The following is an 18,937-nucleotide window of genomic DNA, read 5'->3' as shown; positions in this document are numbered from 1 at the left end:
GAAGCCCTGATAGCGACACTCCAAGCACACCATTTTACCATGTTGCCTCTTTCACTTTATAACTGCCAAATGTTAGTTGATTTTTTGTTAAAAATCACGTATTAATAATCTACATGATACCATACAGTATTACATTGCTGGCAGCACAAGTTGATGATTTGTGTAAAATAAAAAAAAAGGTGAGAATATTTACTTCAGTAAAAGGAACAGATGGGCAAAGAGTATCTTAAATCGCAACTAGCTGGAAAGTATAGATGTACAAAGGGACTTGGGTGTCCTTATCCATACGTCACTAAAGACTAACATTCAGGTGCAACAAGCTATTGCAAAGAGTAAAGGAACGTTAGTCTTTACTGCGAAAAAATTGGAGTACACTAGTGAAGTCTTGTTTCAATTGTTGTGGAATTTGGTTTGATTACACCTGGAGTACCCCTGGGTATTTTAGGTTTCCGTAGTGGCATGGTGGCTCAGTGGTTAGCACTGCTCCCTCACAACAACAGGGTCCCAAGTTCAATTCCAGTCTCAGGTGACTGTGTGGAGTTTGCACATTCTCCCCGTGTCTGTGTGGGATTCCTCCCAAAGTCCAAATATGTGCAGGTTAGGTGAATTGGCTGTGTTAAATTGCCCATAGTGTTAGGTGCATTAGTCAGAGGGAAATGGGTCTGGGTGGGTTACTCTTCAGAGGGTCAGTGTGAACTTGTTAGCCCAAAGGGCCTGTTTCCACACTGTAGAGACTCTAATCTCAATAAAAAGGTATTATTGCCATAGAGGGAGGAACAAAAGTTCACCAGACTGGTTCCTGGGATGTTAGGATGGTCCCATAAAGAGGCAGGGCAAACTGGGCCCTTTTCTCTGGAGTTGAAAGAATGAGAGGTGATTTCATTGAAACTTACAAAATACTTAAGGGATAGATGCAGAAAAGAGGTTGCCCCGATTGAGTAGTCTAGAATCAGTGGGCTCAACAAGGGGAACGTCACTTACATGCAAGAGAAGGAGAATTTTTATTCCATTGTCAACTGATGGGAAATGCCATCTGGCTCACTACTGTCCTTGAGGGAAGGAAACTGCCTTCCTTACCTGGTCTAGCCTACATGTGACTCCAGACCCACAGCAGCTAGGGGTCGGGGCAGCATGGCTGCTCAATAGTTAGCACTGCTGCCTCACAGCACCAGAAGGCTCAATTCCAGCTTCGGGCTCCTGCCTGTGTGGAGTTTGCACATTCTCCCCGTGTCTGCGTGAGTTTCCTCCCACAGTCCAAACATGTGCCAGTTAGGTGAATTGGCCATGCTAAACTGCCCACAAGTATTCGGGAATGTATATGTTAGGTGCATTAGTCAGGGTAGTAGGGGAATGGGTCATGATGGGATACTCTGAAGAGAGTCAGGTGAGGACTTGTTGGGCCAAATGGCCTAATTCCACACTGTAGGGATTCTATGATTCATTGCGCATGTTGGCACAAATGACCTAGATAGAAATAGGGATTAGTCCCTGCAGAGTGATTATAGAGAGCTAGGAAAAAAAAGTTTTAAAAAAAGGACCTCGTTGGTGATAATCTCTGGATTACTTCCAATGCCACTTGTTAGTGAGGGTAAGAACAGGAGGATATGGCAGATGAATGTGTAGCTAAAGAATTGATGCAGGTGGCAGGGATTTAAATTTTTAGATCATTAGGATAGTTTTTGTGGCAGAGGGACTTGCTCAAGAGGGACAGGTTTCACCTGAACTGAAGGGGGTCCGATACCTTGGCAGGTTTGCTAGCACTGCAAGGCAGGATTTAAACTAGGTTGGTGGGGGCAGGGGATAGTCAACAGCAGGGAGGCAAGTGAGAGGCGAGAAGGAGATGCAGTAATCAGAAATAGTAAAGTGAGGAGCAAGGTCAGACTGGAACACAACAGGGAACAAGGAATACCCGTTGGACTAAATTGCATTTATTTTGATGCAAGAGGCGGACATGTAAGAGCAATGAACTCAGGGTGTGGATAGGTACACGGGACTGAGATATTATAGCCATTACAGAAACATGGAAGCTTAATATGCCAGGGTACAGGTGCTTTAGGCAGCACAGAGGTGGTGGATTCCAGAGAGCGGGAGATGCATTTTTGATTAAGAGAGGTATCGCAGCAGTAGTCCCACAGAGAATAGGGCCCCTCCAGGACCAAAGTGGACAGGTTTGTGTAGAACCTCAGAAGATGGGTGAGGTTCTCAATGAATATTTCTCCTGTGTTTACCATGGAGAAAGACATGAAGACTAGGGAAATTGGGGAATTTAGTGATGATATCCTGGGGACAGCCCATGTCACAGTAGAGGGGTATTGGATGTATTAGAATGTATGAAGCTGGATAAATCTTCTGGTCCTGACCAGATATATCCAATAACTGAAGGATCATCCAGTGAGGCTTTGTGGGTGGAGTGAAGAAACAAGGAAGGGATGGTGACATTTTTGGGGTTGTACTGTAAGTCCACAGGATTTAGAGGAACAAATATGCAGGGAGTCTGGGGAGACTTGCACGAGCAATAGAGTTGTCACAGTTGGGGATTTTAATTTTCTTAACATGACTGGGACTAACATAGTATTGAGGGCTTAGATGGGTTGGAATTTGTTAAGTGCGTTCAGGAAGATTTCCTCAAGCAGCATTTAAAGGGTCCTACTCCGTAAACAGGGCAGTGAGGAAGACTTTTGGCAGACTGGCCTTCATCAGTCAGGACACTGAGTATATATGTTGGGAAGTTATGTTGCAGTTGTACAGGACGTTAGTGAGGCCGCACTTGGGAGTATTGTGTTCAGTTTTGGTTACCTTGCTATAGGAAGGACGCTATTAAACTGGAAAGAGTACAGAAGAAATTTACAAGAATACCTGGACTGAACGATCTGAATTATAGGGAGAGGTTGGACAAGCTAGGACTTTTTTCTTTCCAGCATATGAGACTGAGGGGGGATCTTACAGAAGTGTATAAGATCATTAGGGGCATGGATAGGGTGAATGCACTCAGTCTTTTCCGAGGGTTGGAAAATCGAGGACTGTAGAGGGCATCAGTTTAAGGTTAGAGGGGAAAGAATAAAAGGGACGCTGAGGGACAACATTTTTACACAGAGGGTGGTACAAATATGGAATGAGCTGCCAGTGGAAGTGGTTGAGGTGGACACATTAACAACATTTAAATGGCATTTGGACAAACACATGGATAGAAAAGAATTGGAAGGATATGGGCCAAGTGCAGGGAAGTGGGTTTAGTGTTGATAAACATTTTGGTCATCATGGACAAGTTTGGGCCAAAGAGGCTGTCTCTGTGCTGTACGACTTTGTGACTCTCATGTGGTTGACTCCGAATGCCCTCTAGGATGGGTAATAAACACTGACCTTGCCAGGGCTGCCCTCATACCATGGATGAATTAAAAAAAAGGAACTCAGAAGGTTGTGGACCTTTGAATTCTTCACCACAGAGAACAGCAGAAGCTGTCTGAGTATCTTTTAAGGTACAGATTGATTACAACTGGTCAACAGGGTTATGAGGATTAAGTGGATAAAAAGACATTGATCTGGTCAATCAGCTTTGTTCAAATTGAATGACAGAGCAGGCTCAACAGACTGAATGGCCTACTCCTGGGTGTGCCTATACAGATTAGATACGATGGTATCCATACAGTCAATGTAAAATTTTAGCTTTTCAGCAATTGTTCATTGACCACGTGATCCCTGATTGGCATTTATGATCGCTTATTTTAAAAAGTGAAAAAGAATGAGCCCACAGTTACAGTCCAACAAAGTTTGAGAAAAGAGGAAAAGAGTTGAGAGAATCTATTTTTAATACTTAAAAAAAAACGTAGAATGTGGAAGAGAGGGGAATGTTCGATGGGAAGGTGATAGGCCATGACTGCAACATAATGTGAATGGTTCCATGAGACCATGGTATGCAGAAAACATACAAAACTTGATGAAGTACAAACAGCTCAGGATAGTTGCACAGGAAAACTAGTGGCTAAAAGAGAGAAGACTAGCGTGAATTTCAACAAGTTTTCTTTCCCCTTTTCACTGGTGTTCAGGGAGCTAGTTGATCACTCTCTCTGTAAGGGAGTATTCTTTAAATCCTGGATGGAATCTAATATTATTGAGCATTAATAGCTGTTGAATGATAAGTAGAGGGATTCTAGCTTGCAGAACAGTATTCCCCACATGGTCAAATATATTGTATTGCTATTTCTTTTGGTATTGCTGAATCATTCAGTACTTCTGAAAAAACACATTTTGTTGAAGTTTTTCATTTTGCACCCATCATGACAATAAAAACACAAAATTAAGGGGAAAACCAACATTTTTGTTGCATGACAAGAAAGTGCTGATTGGTTGGCAAGTGGACACTGACTCTACATTTGCTGAATAATCCTGAACGTGCAAAGAATTGCACTGACAACAAATTTAGGGCTGTCAGTTGGACTCGCTGTGAGGAGCACTTGTAGCTTCCAGCACACACACGTATTAATATACAGGGCCCGAACATTGCAGACACAACGAACAGATACACGCATTATGCCTGCTTCTACTTCTGTAATCCAACATGGCGCCGGAACACGGCGACATTATCCACTTTTCACTATACCTCGAGAGAAATGTAACAGCCATTCACTGGTTCATTGCTCAGGGTGACGTTTCTACCAATCAGAGCCCACTTGCCAATCACAAGACCAGAAGAAATAGGAACAGGAGTAGGACATTCTGCCTTTCAAGATTGCCTGCCATTTAATAGGATTACAGCTGATCCCACAATGCTCACATTCACTTTCCTGCCTTTTACCCCATAACCTTTGACTCCCCTACCAATTAAAAATCTGCCTTAGCCTTAAATATGCAAGGACTCTGCCCCCACAGTTCTGTGCAGTAAAAAGTTCCAAAGACACTCAACCCTTTGAGAGAAGTCCCTCCTCAACTCAGTCTTAAACTGGCACCCAGACTACACCCTAAACTCTCCCATGATGTGAAACATCCTCTCTGTATTTACCTTATCAAGCCCCTTACAAATTCTATATGCCTCAATGAGATCACCTCTTATTCTTCTAAATTCCAACTAGTAGAGTCCCAACCTGTTTAACTTTTGCTGATAAGAGACTCCCTCCAAGGGACTCTTGTGGCAGTATCGCTACCCTTGGACAGGGAGGTTTGGGTTCAGGTCCCACCTGCTCCAGAAGTGCATAACAAAAATCGCTGAACAGACTGATTAGAAAAACAGGTGAAAGTAAAATAGTTTAAAAAGACATTCCCTTCCAAATTAGGGATCATCCTAGCCAACCTTCTCTCCATTTAAATAATATATTTTTTATTAATAAAGGGGACCAAACTGCTCACAGCACTCTAGAAATGGCCACACCAACAACTTGCACAGTAGCAGTAAGGCTTCCCTACTTTCATATTGCAATCCGCTGGATATAAAGGCGAATATTCTATGGAACCTTTCTGATTACCTGCTACACCCGTGTACCAGCTTTCTATGTTCTGAGCACAATCAGCAGACTCCGCTCATTTTTCACCCCCATTGTTATGAAGTTGAAAGTGTGTACTTTTGAGTGTGAATACTCTTTTGCACTGAGAGCATACAAGCACCTGTCATATGACTATCTGACAGAGTGTACTGGAAAATTGAAAATATGTAACATTTGGCTGTGAAACAGAGACCTTGAGTTTTGGTTGCTATTTTGACAACAATTCAAATTTAACCAGTTTAAATTATTCTCCAGGATACTAAAACCCAACTGATTTTGAATTTATTGATTTTGCAAACCTTGAACCAGTGAGACAATCCAATGTTAGGTGTACAAAGAAGTAGGCATTTTGAAAGTTAGACAGAGTAAACTGCCATCAAGAGAGATTGCCACTCAAAACACTATCAAAAAGTACCTTTTCCATAAGAAACACCTTTGCAGCAAAAGACCAAAGACGATCCAGGGAAATCGATAGCCAGAGGAAGACAGACTCTTGACAACAACAGCCGCTGTGTGATCTTGAACTTAAGTGGATGTAACTTGGTTAATGGTCACTTTTAGAGTTAAAGAGTAAATTGCTTTTTTTCCTTTAAATAGTGAAATATGGGAGATCCCTGTTCCTCATATATTAAGAGATTACAAAGCAAGGTGAGGTTTGCTGGGTGTTTTAATTAATAAAAAGGGTTCACCGCCGTGTCGTAAAACCAAACATTGTTGCAAATTGAGTGCAACATCAAAAATTTCAACAAAATGCTCCTTTGTCAGCAATATCGTATGTGTTAAAACTCCTTCCAACAGAAGTACAGAAACAGATGTATTAAATTATGGGGATCAGGAAGCATCAGTAATTGATCGCATAAGAAATATATTATTAGACAGGAGGTCAGGGTAGGACGCTTGTTGTTTCCCCTCAGTAAACAGGTCCCATTTTGATACCTTCTTTATGATGGCATTGTTTACTGAAATAGGGACAACTCTGGTTCTACTTTCTGTTTCGGCAAAAGGATGCTGCTGAAACTTAGGCCAGTTATTTGACCTGCCAACAGTGTGGGGTGACAACTTTGTAGCCTAGTAAAAAGAACATTGTTTGTGGGCAAGTGTCAAATGCATTGATACATTTTAGTTGCCAATATGAAAAATGCGATATGGCCATTGGAACAAGACAAGGTAGCATCAGAACCTTAAACACATCAACTTCTATTCACACAAGCATAGTTTACAACCACTCAACTGTTCAAACCAGAAGCTGCAGAAAAGCATTAAAATCTGCCAATCAAAATCTCCTCCTTACATATGTCATCAAACAAGTTGGTAAATACCACATTGAACCAGCTCAGACTATGTTTGTCAGTCAACATATTTGTCATTGGTCATGCAAACAAGTCAAATGCTATTTCATGTCTTTCCTCCTTGGTTTTGTATTGGTACATTCTCTGCATTCTTCTTATTTTTTTACTATCTCTAACTTCCTTCAGCTCTACAGCTTCAGATTTCCATTCTCTCCCAATTCTAACCTCTTGGACATGCACAATTGCATTTGCTCCAGTATTCTTTGTCATGGCTTCAGTTATTTCAGTCTCAAGCTCTCGAACATTTCAGAAACTGCTCTGCTTCCCCACGTTTACTTTTTTGTTGATCTTATGTGGTTTGATGACAGCTGTTGTCTAATAACAGAGCTGATCCTTTTGACATTTCATAACATTAAAAGGCACTCTATAAACGCAAGGTTTTTCTTGTGTAATAGGAGGTCAGTATACAGTACTAAATGTATGACGTCCATGTGGGAAAGCCTAAGAGCAAGCTATGATGCAGGAGTGAACTTCAACAAAAAGCTTAACAAATCTGATCTCATCGAAAAATAATACAGCTATTATGGGAGATCAATGTGAAAAATTATAGTGAACTTCACATTTAAATTGTGTTAAACAATGACCATTTTTTGGTAACATTTTGTGCCAGCTCCAGTAATTTGATCAAATATTCTAAACAGCAGCCAGGCATAAATTCTGGATTTTCTCAAATAGAGGCTGTTAGGAACTGGCAGCAGAGTTGCACACACATCTCAGTATGTTTGGTGCCTAGTTGGACAAATATAACCCTTCAAAAGAAGAATTTAGAAGAAGCACTGATTTAAACTGAAGGCAGCTGCCAAACCCGGTCTCAATTTACTACTGAAGTTTTGGCAATTTTTGAATGGTATGTTATGCACATAAAAAACACTTAGCCTGGGTTAAGATTTTTAAATAACTCCCTTGTATCTACAATAAATTGCAATTCCCCAATGGCTCCTTAAGTAAATGCAACGCTCAGGAAGCGGTGGTCTGGGCTAACTCAGCTGATCAACCTTGGCAACTGTAGGACCATCAGCTGAATTCATGATCTTGTAGGCTATAAAGGAATAAAATAAATCAACTTGAGCCATCATTGAGAATTCCATTTTGCAATGCCATTACAAAGTTTATGTGAGATGTTCGGTGATCACACTAGGCACAGGTGCGATGTCTCCTTTGCATTCAAATGTTAGCCAATAGACCCCTTGTCATCATGGTAGCCCACAAACCTACCAACACCAAGACCTATAAATAAGAGAGGTGGGACATACCACCAGTGCTTCACCACAGACTGTCGCTGATGTTACCTAGTATAGTGACAAAATGTCTGAAGACAAACCTTCAAGCTCAGCGAGCTGACTTACTTACATACTTATCATCAACCTGAGCTACAAATCTTCTCAAAAATCATGAACCAACATTGAACAGCAGAAATCTCCGAGATACTGTCGGGCAGTTGATCGTCAAAGAACTGTCGACCAGGACAAAAGTGAAAGAAACAAATTGCGTGCTGTTTCAGTGTGAAGGTTTTTATATTCTTAGATTTTTGTTATTGTTCTGAAGTACCTTTGGCACACAAGGAAATTCACTACAAACATTTTATGGTTTAATGAGAACCTGCTGTAGCTTACCACCATTTTAAATTAAATATAATAATCACAAATTCTGTTTAGTTATGACTATCTGTAAAAGTTGTGGGTTTTCTAATCAAGCCCAATTTTTCAACTATTTTCTCTTGCTCTTAATAATCAAAGCAATGAATGAATTAAGACACGCAATAGTCATTTTCTTGTAACAGTGAGTTCATGATCATACTTTGTTTTGCCTTACGTAGAAAACCTTTCAATTGACCTGGAGAAGGCACAGACCAGACAGCATAAGTCAAAAATCTCTCAGATTGCTGAAAGACTACACTGTGGAATTAAAACATTTATGCACTGTCCAACTAGCTCCAGTAAGTGAAATCTGGCCAACAAAGAAAGACTTCAAGTAAGACCATAAGACATAGGAGCGGAAGTAAGGCCATTCGGCCCATCGAGTCCACTCTGCCATTCAATCATTGCTGATGGGCATTTCAACTCCACTTACCCGCATTCTCCCCGTAGCCCTTAATTCCTTGTGACATCAAGCGTCCCGGCTTCCACTGCACTCCGTGGCAATGAATTCCACAGGCCCACCACTCTCTGGCTGGAGAAATGTCTCCGCATTTCTGTTCTGCAATGACCCCCTCTAATTCTAAGGCTGTGTCCACGGGTCCTAGTCTCCTCGTTTAACTGAAACAATTTCCTAGCATCTACCTTTTCCAAGCCATGTATTATTTTGTATGTCTCTATTAAGTCTCCCCTTAATCTTCTAAACTCCAATGATTATAATCCCAGGGTCCTCAGCCGTTCCTCATATGTTAGACCTGTCATTCCAGGGATCATCCGTGTGAATCTCCGCTGGACACGCTCCAGTGCCAGTATGTCCTTCCTGAGGTGTGGGGACCAAAACTGGACACAGTACTCCAAATGGGGCCTAACCAGAGCTTTATAAAGTCTCAGTAGCACAACGGTGCTTTTATATTCCAACCGTCTTGAGATAATTGACAACATTGCATTCGTTTTCTTAATCACGGACTCAACCTGCATGTTTACCTTTAGAGAATCCTCAACTAGCACTCCCAGATCCCTCTGTACTTTGGTTTACGAATTTTCTCACCGTTTAGAAAGTAATCCATGTTTCTATTCTTTTTTCCAAAGTGCCATTCCTCGCATTTGCTCACATTGAATTCCATCAGCCATTTCCTGGACCACTCCTCCAAACCGTCTAGATCCTTCTGCAGCCTCCCCACTTCCTCAGTACTACCGGCCTGTCCACCTAACTTTGTATCATCGGCAAACTTCGCTAGAATGCCCCCAGTCCCTTTATCCAGATCATTAATATATAATGTGAACAGCTGCAGCCCCAACACTGAACCCTGTGGGACACCGCTTGTGTGATGCCTACCACATCATAATCATTCACGATGATCTGTGCCATTAGTTCGTCTGCTTTCTTATGAATGCTACAAGCATTCAGGTAAAGTGCCTTAATGTTAACTTTCTTATTATTAGAGGAATTGGAATTCATAAGATGTCCTAAGTTATCCTTCCTTTTTGCTGCATTCCCAGTCTGTCTCAAGTTTAAAATCTGCCTGCACATATGCTATCCTGCCGCTTATCTTTCCATTTAACTCCATATTCCTTGTCGCTTTCACTTTCCCTTCCCCCCAACTCAGAAGTTTAAAGTCCTACTGACCACCCTATTTATCCTCTTCGCTAGAACATGGGTACCTGATCGGTTCAGGTGGAGACCGTCCCAACGGTACAGATCCCCCCCGGTTCCAAAACTGATGCCAATGCCCCATGAAGTGGAATCCCTCTTTCCCACACCAATCCCTTAGTCACGTGTTTACTTCCCTAATTTTCTTATCCCAATGCCAATTGGCACGTGGCTCGGGCAGTAATCCGGAGATTATAACCCTCGAGGACCTGTACTTCAATTTCCTTCCGAGTGCTCGATAATCCCCAAACAGGTCCTCCACCCTAGCCTTGCCTATGTTGTTAGTCCCAACGTGGACCACAACAACTGGATCATTCCCCTCCCGCTCCAATATCCTTTCAAGCCAGTTAGAGATGTCCCAAACCCTGACACCGGGCAGGCAACACACGATGCGAGACTCCCGATCCGGCTTGCAAAGGATACTATCTGTCCCCCCTAATTATAGAATCCCCTATAACAACTACTTGTCTTTTTGCTTCCCCCCCCCCCCCTTGAATGGCCTTCTGCACCATGGTGCCGTGGTCAGCTGGTTCATCCTGTCCAGAGCCCTTTTCCTCATCCGTACAGGGAGCAAGAATCTCATACCTGTTGGACAAGGTCAAGGGCTGAGGCTCCTGCACTCCTGAACTCAGGTTCTCCCTACCTGCCTCACTTACAGTCACACTCTGATGTCCCTGATCACTAACTGGATGTGAATTACTTAATCTCCCAGGTGTGACTGCCTCCTGAAACAAAGTGTCCAGGTAATTCTCCCCCACCCGGATGCGCCGCAGTGTTTGAAGCTCAGATTCCAGATCATCAACTCTGATCCGGAGTTCTTCCAGCAACCAACACTTGCTGCAGATGTGGTCACTGCCGTTCACAATGGGATCAGCCAGCTCCCACACCATACAGCTACAGCACACCACCTGACCAGCCATCTCTGCTTAGTTAATTACTTTATTACTTTGTACAGGTTTGAGTTAAAATACTTCCTGATACCTCTTTGCTATAGTCTTCTTTTAAAAAAAACAATAAATAGGTAAACAAGTAGTGCCTTTATTCACCAGTCAAGCCTTCTGCATTGTGATCCATTTCACACCAGGCTGTTGCATTGTGAAAACAGCAGCGTTTTTTTCCTTTGGGGATTCAAAAGGATCAAAATGAACTTTGTGCTGCTGCTAACCATTAAGACTAGAAAGTGTGATGGTTTGCTGGTAACTTCAACATTTTGAAATTTTAGTGCACTGAAAAAGTAGCTAAGATGTTACTTTTATCTCAGTTTCAGCAGTCACACATCAGAATCAGAAGGTGTTCAAGTTTAAAAATCCACTCCAGATAGTGCAGCACAACAGGTTGACAGTACTGAGAGAATGCTGCATTGTCAGAGATGCTGACTTTCAGATATGTAAAAGATCACTCGAAATAAAAGGGCGTTCTCTCCACATTCTGCCACAGCCAGTATCACTAACACAGAATACCTGGTCTGTATCACATGGCTGTTTGCGCAGTACAATATATCTTCAACGTGACAACAGTGAATACACTTCAGATTTTAATTATGCTACAAAACACCCTGGGATGCCCTGAAAGGCACTATCTAAATGCAAGTCAGTCTCCTGAATTGAGGTTCAATATTTTGCATAGGGTGCAATGTGGAAGTCAAGGCATAGTTTTAAAATTTGCAGACAACACCGGGTAGGATGGAAAATATGTTGTGAAGATAATTTAAACAGTTTGCAGAAGGTTGCAGTTGGGCTAAATGGGGGACAAAAATCTGGTAGTTGGAATATACATCAGAAAATGTGAAGTTGTTCACTTTGGCAGGACGAATGAAAAAGCAGAGTGTCACTAAAACAACGAACTGCAGAATTCAAAGTTGTGGAATTGGGTGGGGGGGGGAAATAGATGTGTTGGTGGCATGAGTAACAAAAAGTCAGTGCAGAGTTAAGGCAGCTAGTGGAATGCCATTCTTTACAACAAGATGACTTGAACATAAAAGAAAGGATGTTATGTTACAATTATACAGGACAATGGTGAGAAGTCTCAAATACAGTATATAGCTTTGGTCTCCCTTATTGGAAGAAGAAAGTTAAGTATTGGAGGCAGTTACTCGAGTAGATTACTATACTGACGCCTTAAACAAATTGCATTGTCTATGAGGATAAGTTGGACAGGCTGGGTTTAGTTCCATTGAAGTACAGAAGAGTGAGGGGGAATTGGTTGAAATGTGTAAGATTGTGAAATTACTAAGATTCCAGAGAAGGTGAGTATGTAAATTACGTTTTGTCTAGGGAGTCCAGGATTAGGGGCCAGTGTTCTAAAATTAGGATCACACTTTTCTTTAAATTCAAAGGAATGTGGACTATACTGGCTGGGTCAGCATTTACAGCCTGTCACTAATCTCCAGGAGAAAGTGACAGTGTGCTCTCTTCTTGAAACACTGCAATCCTTGCAGTGTGGGAAAATGAGTGCTGTTGCAGACTGAGTTCCAGGAATTTCACTCAATATTGGTCAGGCAGAATTGAGAGAACAACCATGTTTTTTCTTGACTCATCAGAACAGAGATTAAAGAAAAGTTATCTTCTCTCAGAGTTGTACAACTTTGAACTCTGCTTCAAAAGGCACTGGAGTCATTGATTATTTTCAAAGCAAAGGAAGATGGATTAGGCAAGGGAGTTTAAGTTTACTAGGAATGCGAAATTTGAAACACAAACAGTTCAGCTGTGATCTTACTGAATAGTGGAAGAGGCTCGAGGTGCCGAATGGCCTACCCTGTCCTAATTCACATGGAAAATTGGGGCAGCAGTAGACCATGAGACACTTTGAGTCTGCTCTGCCATTCACTATGATCGTCGCTGATCATTCAACTCAATTCTTGTTCCTGCTTTTTCCTCATATCTTTTGATCCCTTTCGCCCCAAGTGCTATATTCAATTCCTTCTTGAAATCAAAACATGTCTTGGCCTTTAATGCTTACGTTGGTAGCAAATTCCACAGGCACACCACTGAGTGAAGAAAGGATGGATCATTACTCCTAAAATTGCTCTACAGTTCAACTTCATCCAAGATCTGAAGTAAAATTACAAGTTAGAGACTGTATTTCAAAAATTACTGAAAATGTTGAGAATCAGACCACCAGTAAGAAAACTCGATGGCAGGATGCATCACTGCCAGCTCAGGTTATCAGTGTAATAAAATGTGAGAAAACTCTAAGATTAACATCTAAAATGAAGAGATTACTGTCAGGAACTATATGCAAGTTACTCTGGAAGAGATTCTGGGGTCAAACAGATTTAAAAAGTCACTGAAATGGACGCAAAGGACTTAATATGCTTTTGGATGAAACTGATACAACATTGTTCCAATCTTGTGCCTTAGTTGAGAAGTTAAAGTATGTGTAGAATTCAAACAAATCTTATTCCTTAAATTGCGTATGCAATTAACAGTCACCAACAGTCACTAAGCAAAAAAGCAGCAAAGGATGCACCATAATTAGAATGGACAATAATTTTGCTATTGCAGTTTTCCAATTTTAAAGTTTGATTACTTGATCACAAAGTGACCGCAAGTGAAGAGATACAATGAGGAGCAAGCAAACTGGAGAAGTGTGAATGTTGCAATAAGTATTTCTTCAAAGTTTTGAAATTTTGATAAAAACATTTGGGAAACATCTGAAAGAGGATGACGAGAATTAGCAAAAAAATATAAAACAGCAATTGCATCATCTACATATGTACCAATAATCTTGACAAGTATAAACAAAAATTCCTTTGCTGTAAAAAAACTCCAAAAAGTAATCAAGATCAATTCAATTATTTTCTAAAAAAATGATTTTAATCCATCTATGCAAATGTTACCACAAACCACCAGAGTAGGTAGGGCTTAATCCCAACTTCTTGCCCAGAGTCATAGACATTACCAGCATTTCACAAGATCACAGCTTGTGATTTCTATGCACAGACATCTCAGGTGGCCAATTCAAAAATCAAACAATAACCAGTGGAAGTGACTGCTCACTTGGATAAAAAAAAGAGACAAAACACATTGCACTGAAATATCAACCTGTGATCAGCTGAAGTAGGATTCAAACCCTGAATCATCAATTTACACGTAAATTTGCTACTGTCACTGTGCCAAAGCAAAGTAGAAATAAGTATAACTTGATGCTAGAAATATTCTGCTTTCCTTCTGAATTAATTAAATGATCAGCTGTCCTCCAGGTCCTGAAAGCTACATTTTTTAATGTCAGATTGCATACGACCATCAATAGGCTGTTCAATCACTGGAGCATCACATCTCACTCAGCCTCTGCACACCTAAACTGGAATTAATGCAAAGAATTGACAAGCAGCAACTTAGTTCTTCACGTAGAGTCATGAAAGATAATAGCAGGACCTTTTAGGCATCTTTTCAGATGAGCTTAATAAACACAGATCAAGCCTCAAATGTAGGCTTTTCCAGGCCGTGACAGCTCAATGCATTGACACAAAGAGCAAATGACTAGCTGGCTCATTAAGCCCACAGAATTATATTTACAGATTCATTTATCAATATTTTAACGTAATGTTTTTCAGGGAAATATACAATTTCCATTTAATTACTTTGCATTCAATGCTACTATAGAGTTTAGAGCGAAATACGCATTCCATATTTTCAGTTTTTCCCCCTATTATTATATCCTGATTATTCTGAAAACCCCGATAAACAATTTCAGTCTCTTATCCCTTGGAGTGGGGTAAATGCCCAATCTCGCGCCATACAATATTAACCTAGGTTAATTTGAGATTCCCCGAGACAGATTAGGGAATTGGAAGAAGACTGGACAAACCAAGAATTACTTAGAAGCAAAATTTTAATTGGAGGCAAGGCAAGGCATTGGGAAAATCCCTAAAAGAGGATGCAAGAAGCAGCTTGACATTGCCAGGCCCAAGCCGGGCCGTTACTCACTCGGCGTTGTCCTCCCTGGTTGGAGACGCTCCTTCGCCGACGGTGGTTGTGATGGTGAGAGCGGGCAGCACCGCTTTCCGTTTAGCGAACATCTTCAATCCGCCCCCACCCTCTCCGCCACCAACACGGCGGCCGAGCGGCTCCTAGCCTGGCTGGATCGCTGCCCTGTCCCAACAGCGCCTTCCTTTGCCTTCTCGTCAAGGCTTTCCCCTTTTCCACATTTGAATTTGACTGGCGGCGGCGACCCTTCCGAGAGTCCAAGGGAAGGTCACAAACGGCCACAACTGCTTCCGGGTGGAGAGGAAAACGGGGAGAGCGCGAGTTCCTCAGGGAGGTCAGGGGGCGGGGCCAGGTTACAATGGGAGGTTGGGGCGGGGTCTGGTTGATGAGGGAGTTCGGTGCGTGAGCCCGGGTTGCGGAGGGAGAGTAGAGGCGGGGCCTAATTACGATGCGCAGTCGGGCGCCCCGGATGTTGAGTGTGGGTCAGGGCGGGTTGTCAGGGGCGGGACCTGGTTGCTAAGGGGCATCAAGGTCGGGTGACCGTGGTAGATCAGGAGGCGTGGTTTGGTTGCTCAGGGAGATCAGGGTCAGGACCTGGTTACTAAGGGAGATAAAGCTTGATTGCCAAAGCACGGAATTGTTGCTGCGCAGAATGAGGCTATTCGACCCATGTTCTTGCATTGGCTCATTATATGAATGCTATTATCTAGTGCCAAACTCCTGCTTTCCCTCTATCTATGCACATTGTTTCTATCCAACCAAGAATCCAATTGCTTCTTGAATGCCCATATTGAACCTGCGCTCACCACATTTCCAGACAGTGAATTCCACATCCTAACTACTGAATGAAAAAGTTTTATTTCTTTACAAGTGGGAACAGCTTCTCCCTATCTACTCTATCCAGCCTGCTCTTGAGTTTGAAAATACCTACCAGTTCTCTTTGGTGGAGACAACCATAAGGCAGATGTTTTCATCTCCAACTCGGGCTTTTTAAAAAAGTGAATACGCTTGTGAACTCTTCTTTTGGGAAGTTATCTGACTGGAGTCAACATGATAGTAAGTGACAAACTTATGCAAAATTGATTTAAATTCTTCAATGAAATAAAGGTATGGAGTATTATGCACATCTCTGTCAGTTTCCTTGGAGGTCCATTGAATAATACAAGAGGAATGAGTCTGGTAAATGCAAGTGCAAACATGGCTTATCTTCTGCCTAGATTTCATTTTGTAACCACCCTCCCATTATTCCTTGAGCTCCTGAGGGATCAGCAATACATGACAGCCTTGAATATACCCTAAATTATGGCGTATTAAGAAAGCAAAATCTGCAGCATAGACAGTCAAGGTCTTTTCCCCAAGGTAATGGAGTCCAAAACTAGGGGGGGGGCATAAATTTAAGGTGAGAGGAGAAAGATATAAAAGAGACTTGAGGGGCAATATTTTCATACAGAGGATAGTGAATGTATGGCATGAGCTGCCGGAGGAGTTGGTGAAAGCTGGTACAATTACAACATTTAAAAAGCACTTGGATGGATATGTAAATAGGAAGAGCTTAGAGAGATATGGGTCGAATGCTGGCAAATTGAACTAGATCTGTTTAGATATCTGGTCAGCGTTGGACTGAAGGGTCAGTTTCCATGCTGTATAAGTCTGACTCTGACTGTAGCTATGACCTCTCTCCAAAGAGAACAGTGCCACCTTCTTCAATCTATCCTCATAACTCATGTTCTTCAAACCTGGAACCATTCTTGTAACCTGCTTCCACACTGTCTCCAATCACATCTTCCTTATGTGGCACCCAGATTGATACAGGTCCAACAACTGTCTTATACAAGTTCAGCATTCCCTCCTTGCTCTTATATTCTGTGACCCTATTTATAAAGCCTAAGATACAATATGCTTTACTTACTGCTCTTTCTCTACCTGCCCTGCCATCTTCGATGTTCTGTGCATGTATACACATAGGCTGCTCTACTCCTTCACCCCCATTAGAATGAAACCTGCAAGACATTGCAAGGGTTGGGGCTTAGAAAGAACAGGAGACTGGCATGAGGTAATGATGCTGGTTGCTAAGAGAGATCAAGGGCAGGCCTAGTTGCTAAGGGAGACCGGGGCAGGTTTGACTCTATCTCTCTGGCATTCTTTCTCTCTGCTGGGAATGTCTTGAGCACTTGGCTGGCAACCAGCTGAGAGTGGCGCATGGCATCACCTTCTGCCATTCCCTCTGTCTCTGTATGTCAGAATGTATGCAGAATACTGTTGCAGACAATAAGATACTCTGTAGGTGTCTGTCCTACAAGTGGACCCCACTTACTGTATGAACTGGGGGATCATAACAATATGAAGCCGTGGTGTCAGTCAATCTGACCATTTCCATGCTTTATCTCCTCATCACCAGAGGATAAACGAGGGAGGTCAAGAACCAAGCTGTCTTGGATTATAGGGTTTGAGCTATAGGAAGTGGCTAAATAGGCTGGGGCTGTTCTCCCTGGAAGATTGGAGGCTGAGGGGTGACCTTGTAAAGGTTTATAAAATCATGTGGGGCATGGATCGGATGAATAGTCAAGGTCTACTTCCCAGGGTAGGGAAGTCCAAAACTCGAAGCCAGATATTGAAGGTGAGAGGGGAAATACTTAAAAGGGACCTAAGGGACAACATTTTCATGGAGAGGGTGAGGAATCATAGAGTCCTACAGCACGGAGACAAGCCCTTTGGCGCAAATTGGTCCATGCCAACCAAAATGTCCATCCAAACTGACCCTATATTCCTGCACTTAGCCCATGTCCTTCTAATCCTTTGCTATCCATGTATTTGTCTAAATGCCTTTTAAATGTTGTTAATGCACCTGCCTCAACGACTTCTGCTGGCAGCTCATTCCAATTGTGTACCATCCTCTGTATAAAAAAAGACTGCCCCTCAGGTTCCCTTTTATTCTTTTCCCTCTAACCTTAAACTGATGCCCTCTAGTCCTCGATTCCCCAACCCTCAGGAAAAGACTGAGTGCATTCACCCTATCCATGCCTCATGATCTTATACACTTCTATAAGATCCCCCCTCAGTCTCCTATGCTCTAAAGAAAAAAAGTCCTAGCTTGTCCAGCCTCTCCCTATAACTCAGACTATTGAGTCCTAGCAACATCCTTGTAAGTTTCTTCTGCACTCTTTTCAGTTTAATAACATCCTTCCTATAACAAGGTGACCAAAACTGAACACAATACTCCAAGGGGCAGCCTCACTAACGTCCTGTACAATTGCAGCATAAATTTCAACTTTGATACTCAGTGCCCTGACTGATGAACACCAGTGCGCCAAAGCCTTCCTCACTGCTCTTGTCTACCTGTGACTGCACTTTCAGAGAACCGTGCACCTGAAATCCAAGGTCCCTCTGTTCTACGACACTCCATAGGACCCTACAATTCACATGAAACTCTATCTTGATTTGACTTTCCAAAATGCAAGACCTCACAGTTATTTATATTAATCATCATTTGCCATTTCTCGGCCCACTTCCCCAGCTGATCAAGGATACAATTTTTGATAACCTTCCTCGCTATCCATGATGCTACCTATTTTAGTGTCATCTGCAAACTTACTAATTTTGCCTTGTACATTCTCATCCAAACCATTGATATAGATAACAGACAGTAACAGGCCCAGCACTGATCCCTGAGGCACTCCACTAGTCACAGGCCTCCAGTCTGACAAGCATCCTTCAACAATTACCCTCTGCTTCATGTGCAGACGAGGTGGATTATTCATGGAAAATGCAGGGTTACAGGAATGGAGTGTTGCGGTGGGTCTAAGTGGGATGCTCTTCAAGCGTCAATGTGGATTTGATGGGCCAAATGGCCTCCTTCCACACTGTAGGGATTCTATGATTCTCTGCTCTTGATCTGCCTCTG

General features: G+C 42.2%; 1 protein-coding gene across 1 annotated transcript in view; it reads right to left on the bottom strand.

Annotated features, from left to right (window-relative positions):
* Positions 1–15,448, bottom strand: part of LOC122565176 (dual specificity mitogen-activated protein kinase kinase 2) — a 76,902-nt gene extending 61,454 nt beyond the window's left edge. Inside the window, exon 1 of the mRNA XM_043720879.1 lies at positions 15,037–15,448. Coding sequence (XP_043576814.1) covers positions 15,037–15,128 — 92 coding nt within the window. The 5' untranslated portion in view covers positions 15,129–15,448. The remainder of the gene's footprint in view (positions 1–15,036) is intronic.
* Positions 15,449–18,937: the final 3,489 nt, after the last annotated feature.

This window comes from Chiloscyllium plagiosum, chromosome 31 (genome assembly GCF_004010195.1).
Source record: "Chiloscyllium plagiosum isolate BGI_BamShark_2017 chromosome 31, ASM401019v2, whole genome shotgun sequence".
Lineage (NCBI taxonomy): Eukaryota > Metazoa > Chordata > Chondrichthyes > Orectolobiformes > Hemiscylliidae > Chiloscyllium > Chiloscyllium plagiosum.
This window is presented reverse-complemented; position numbering and strand designations above follow the sequence as displayed.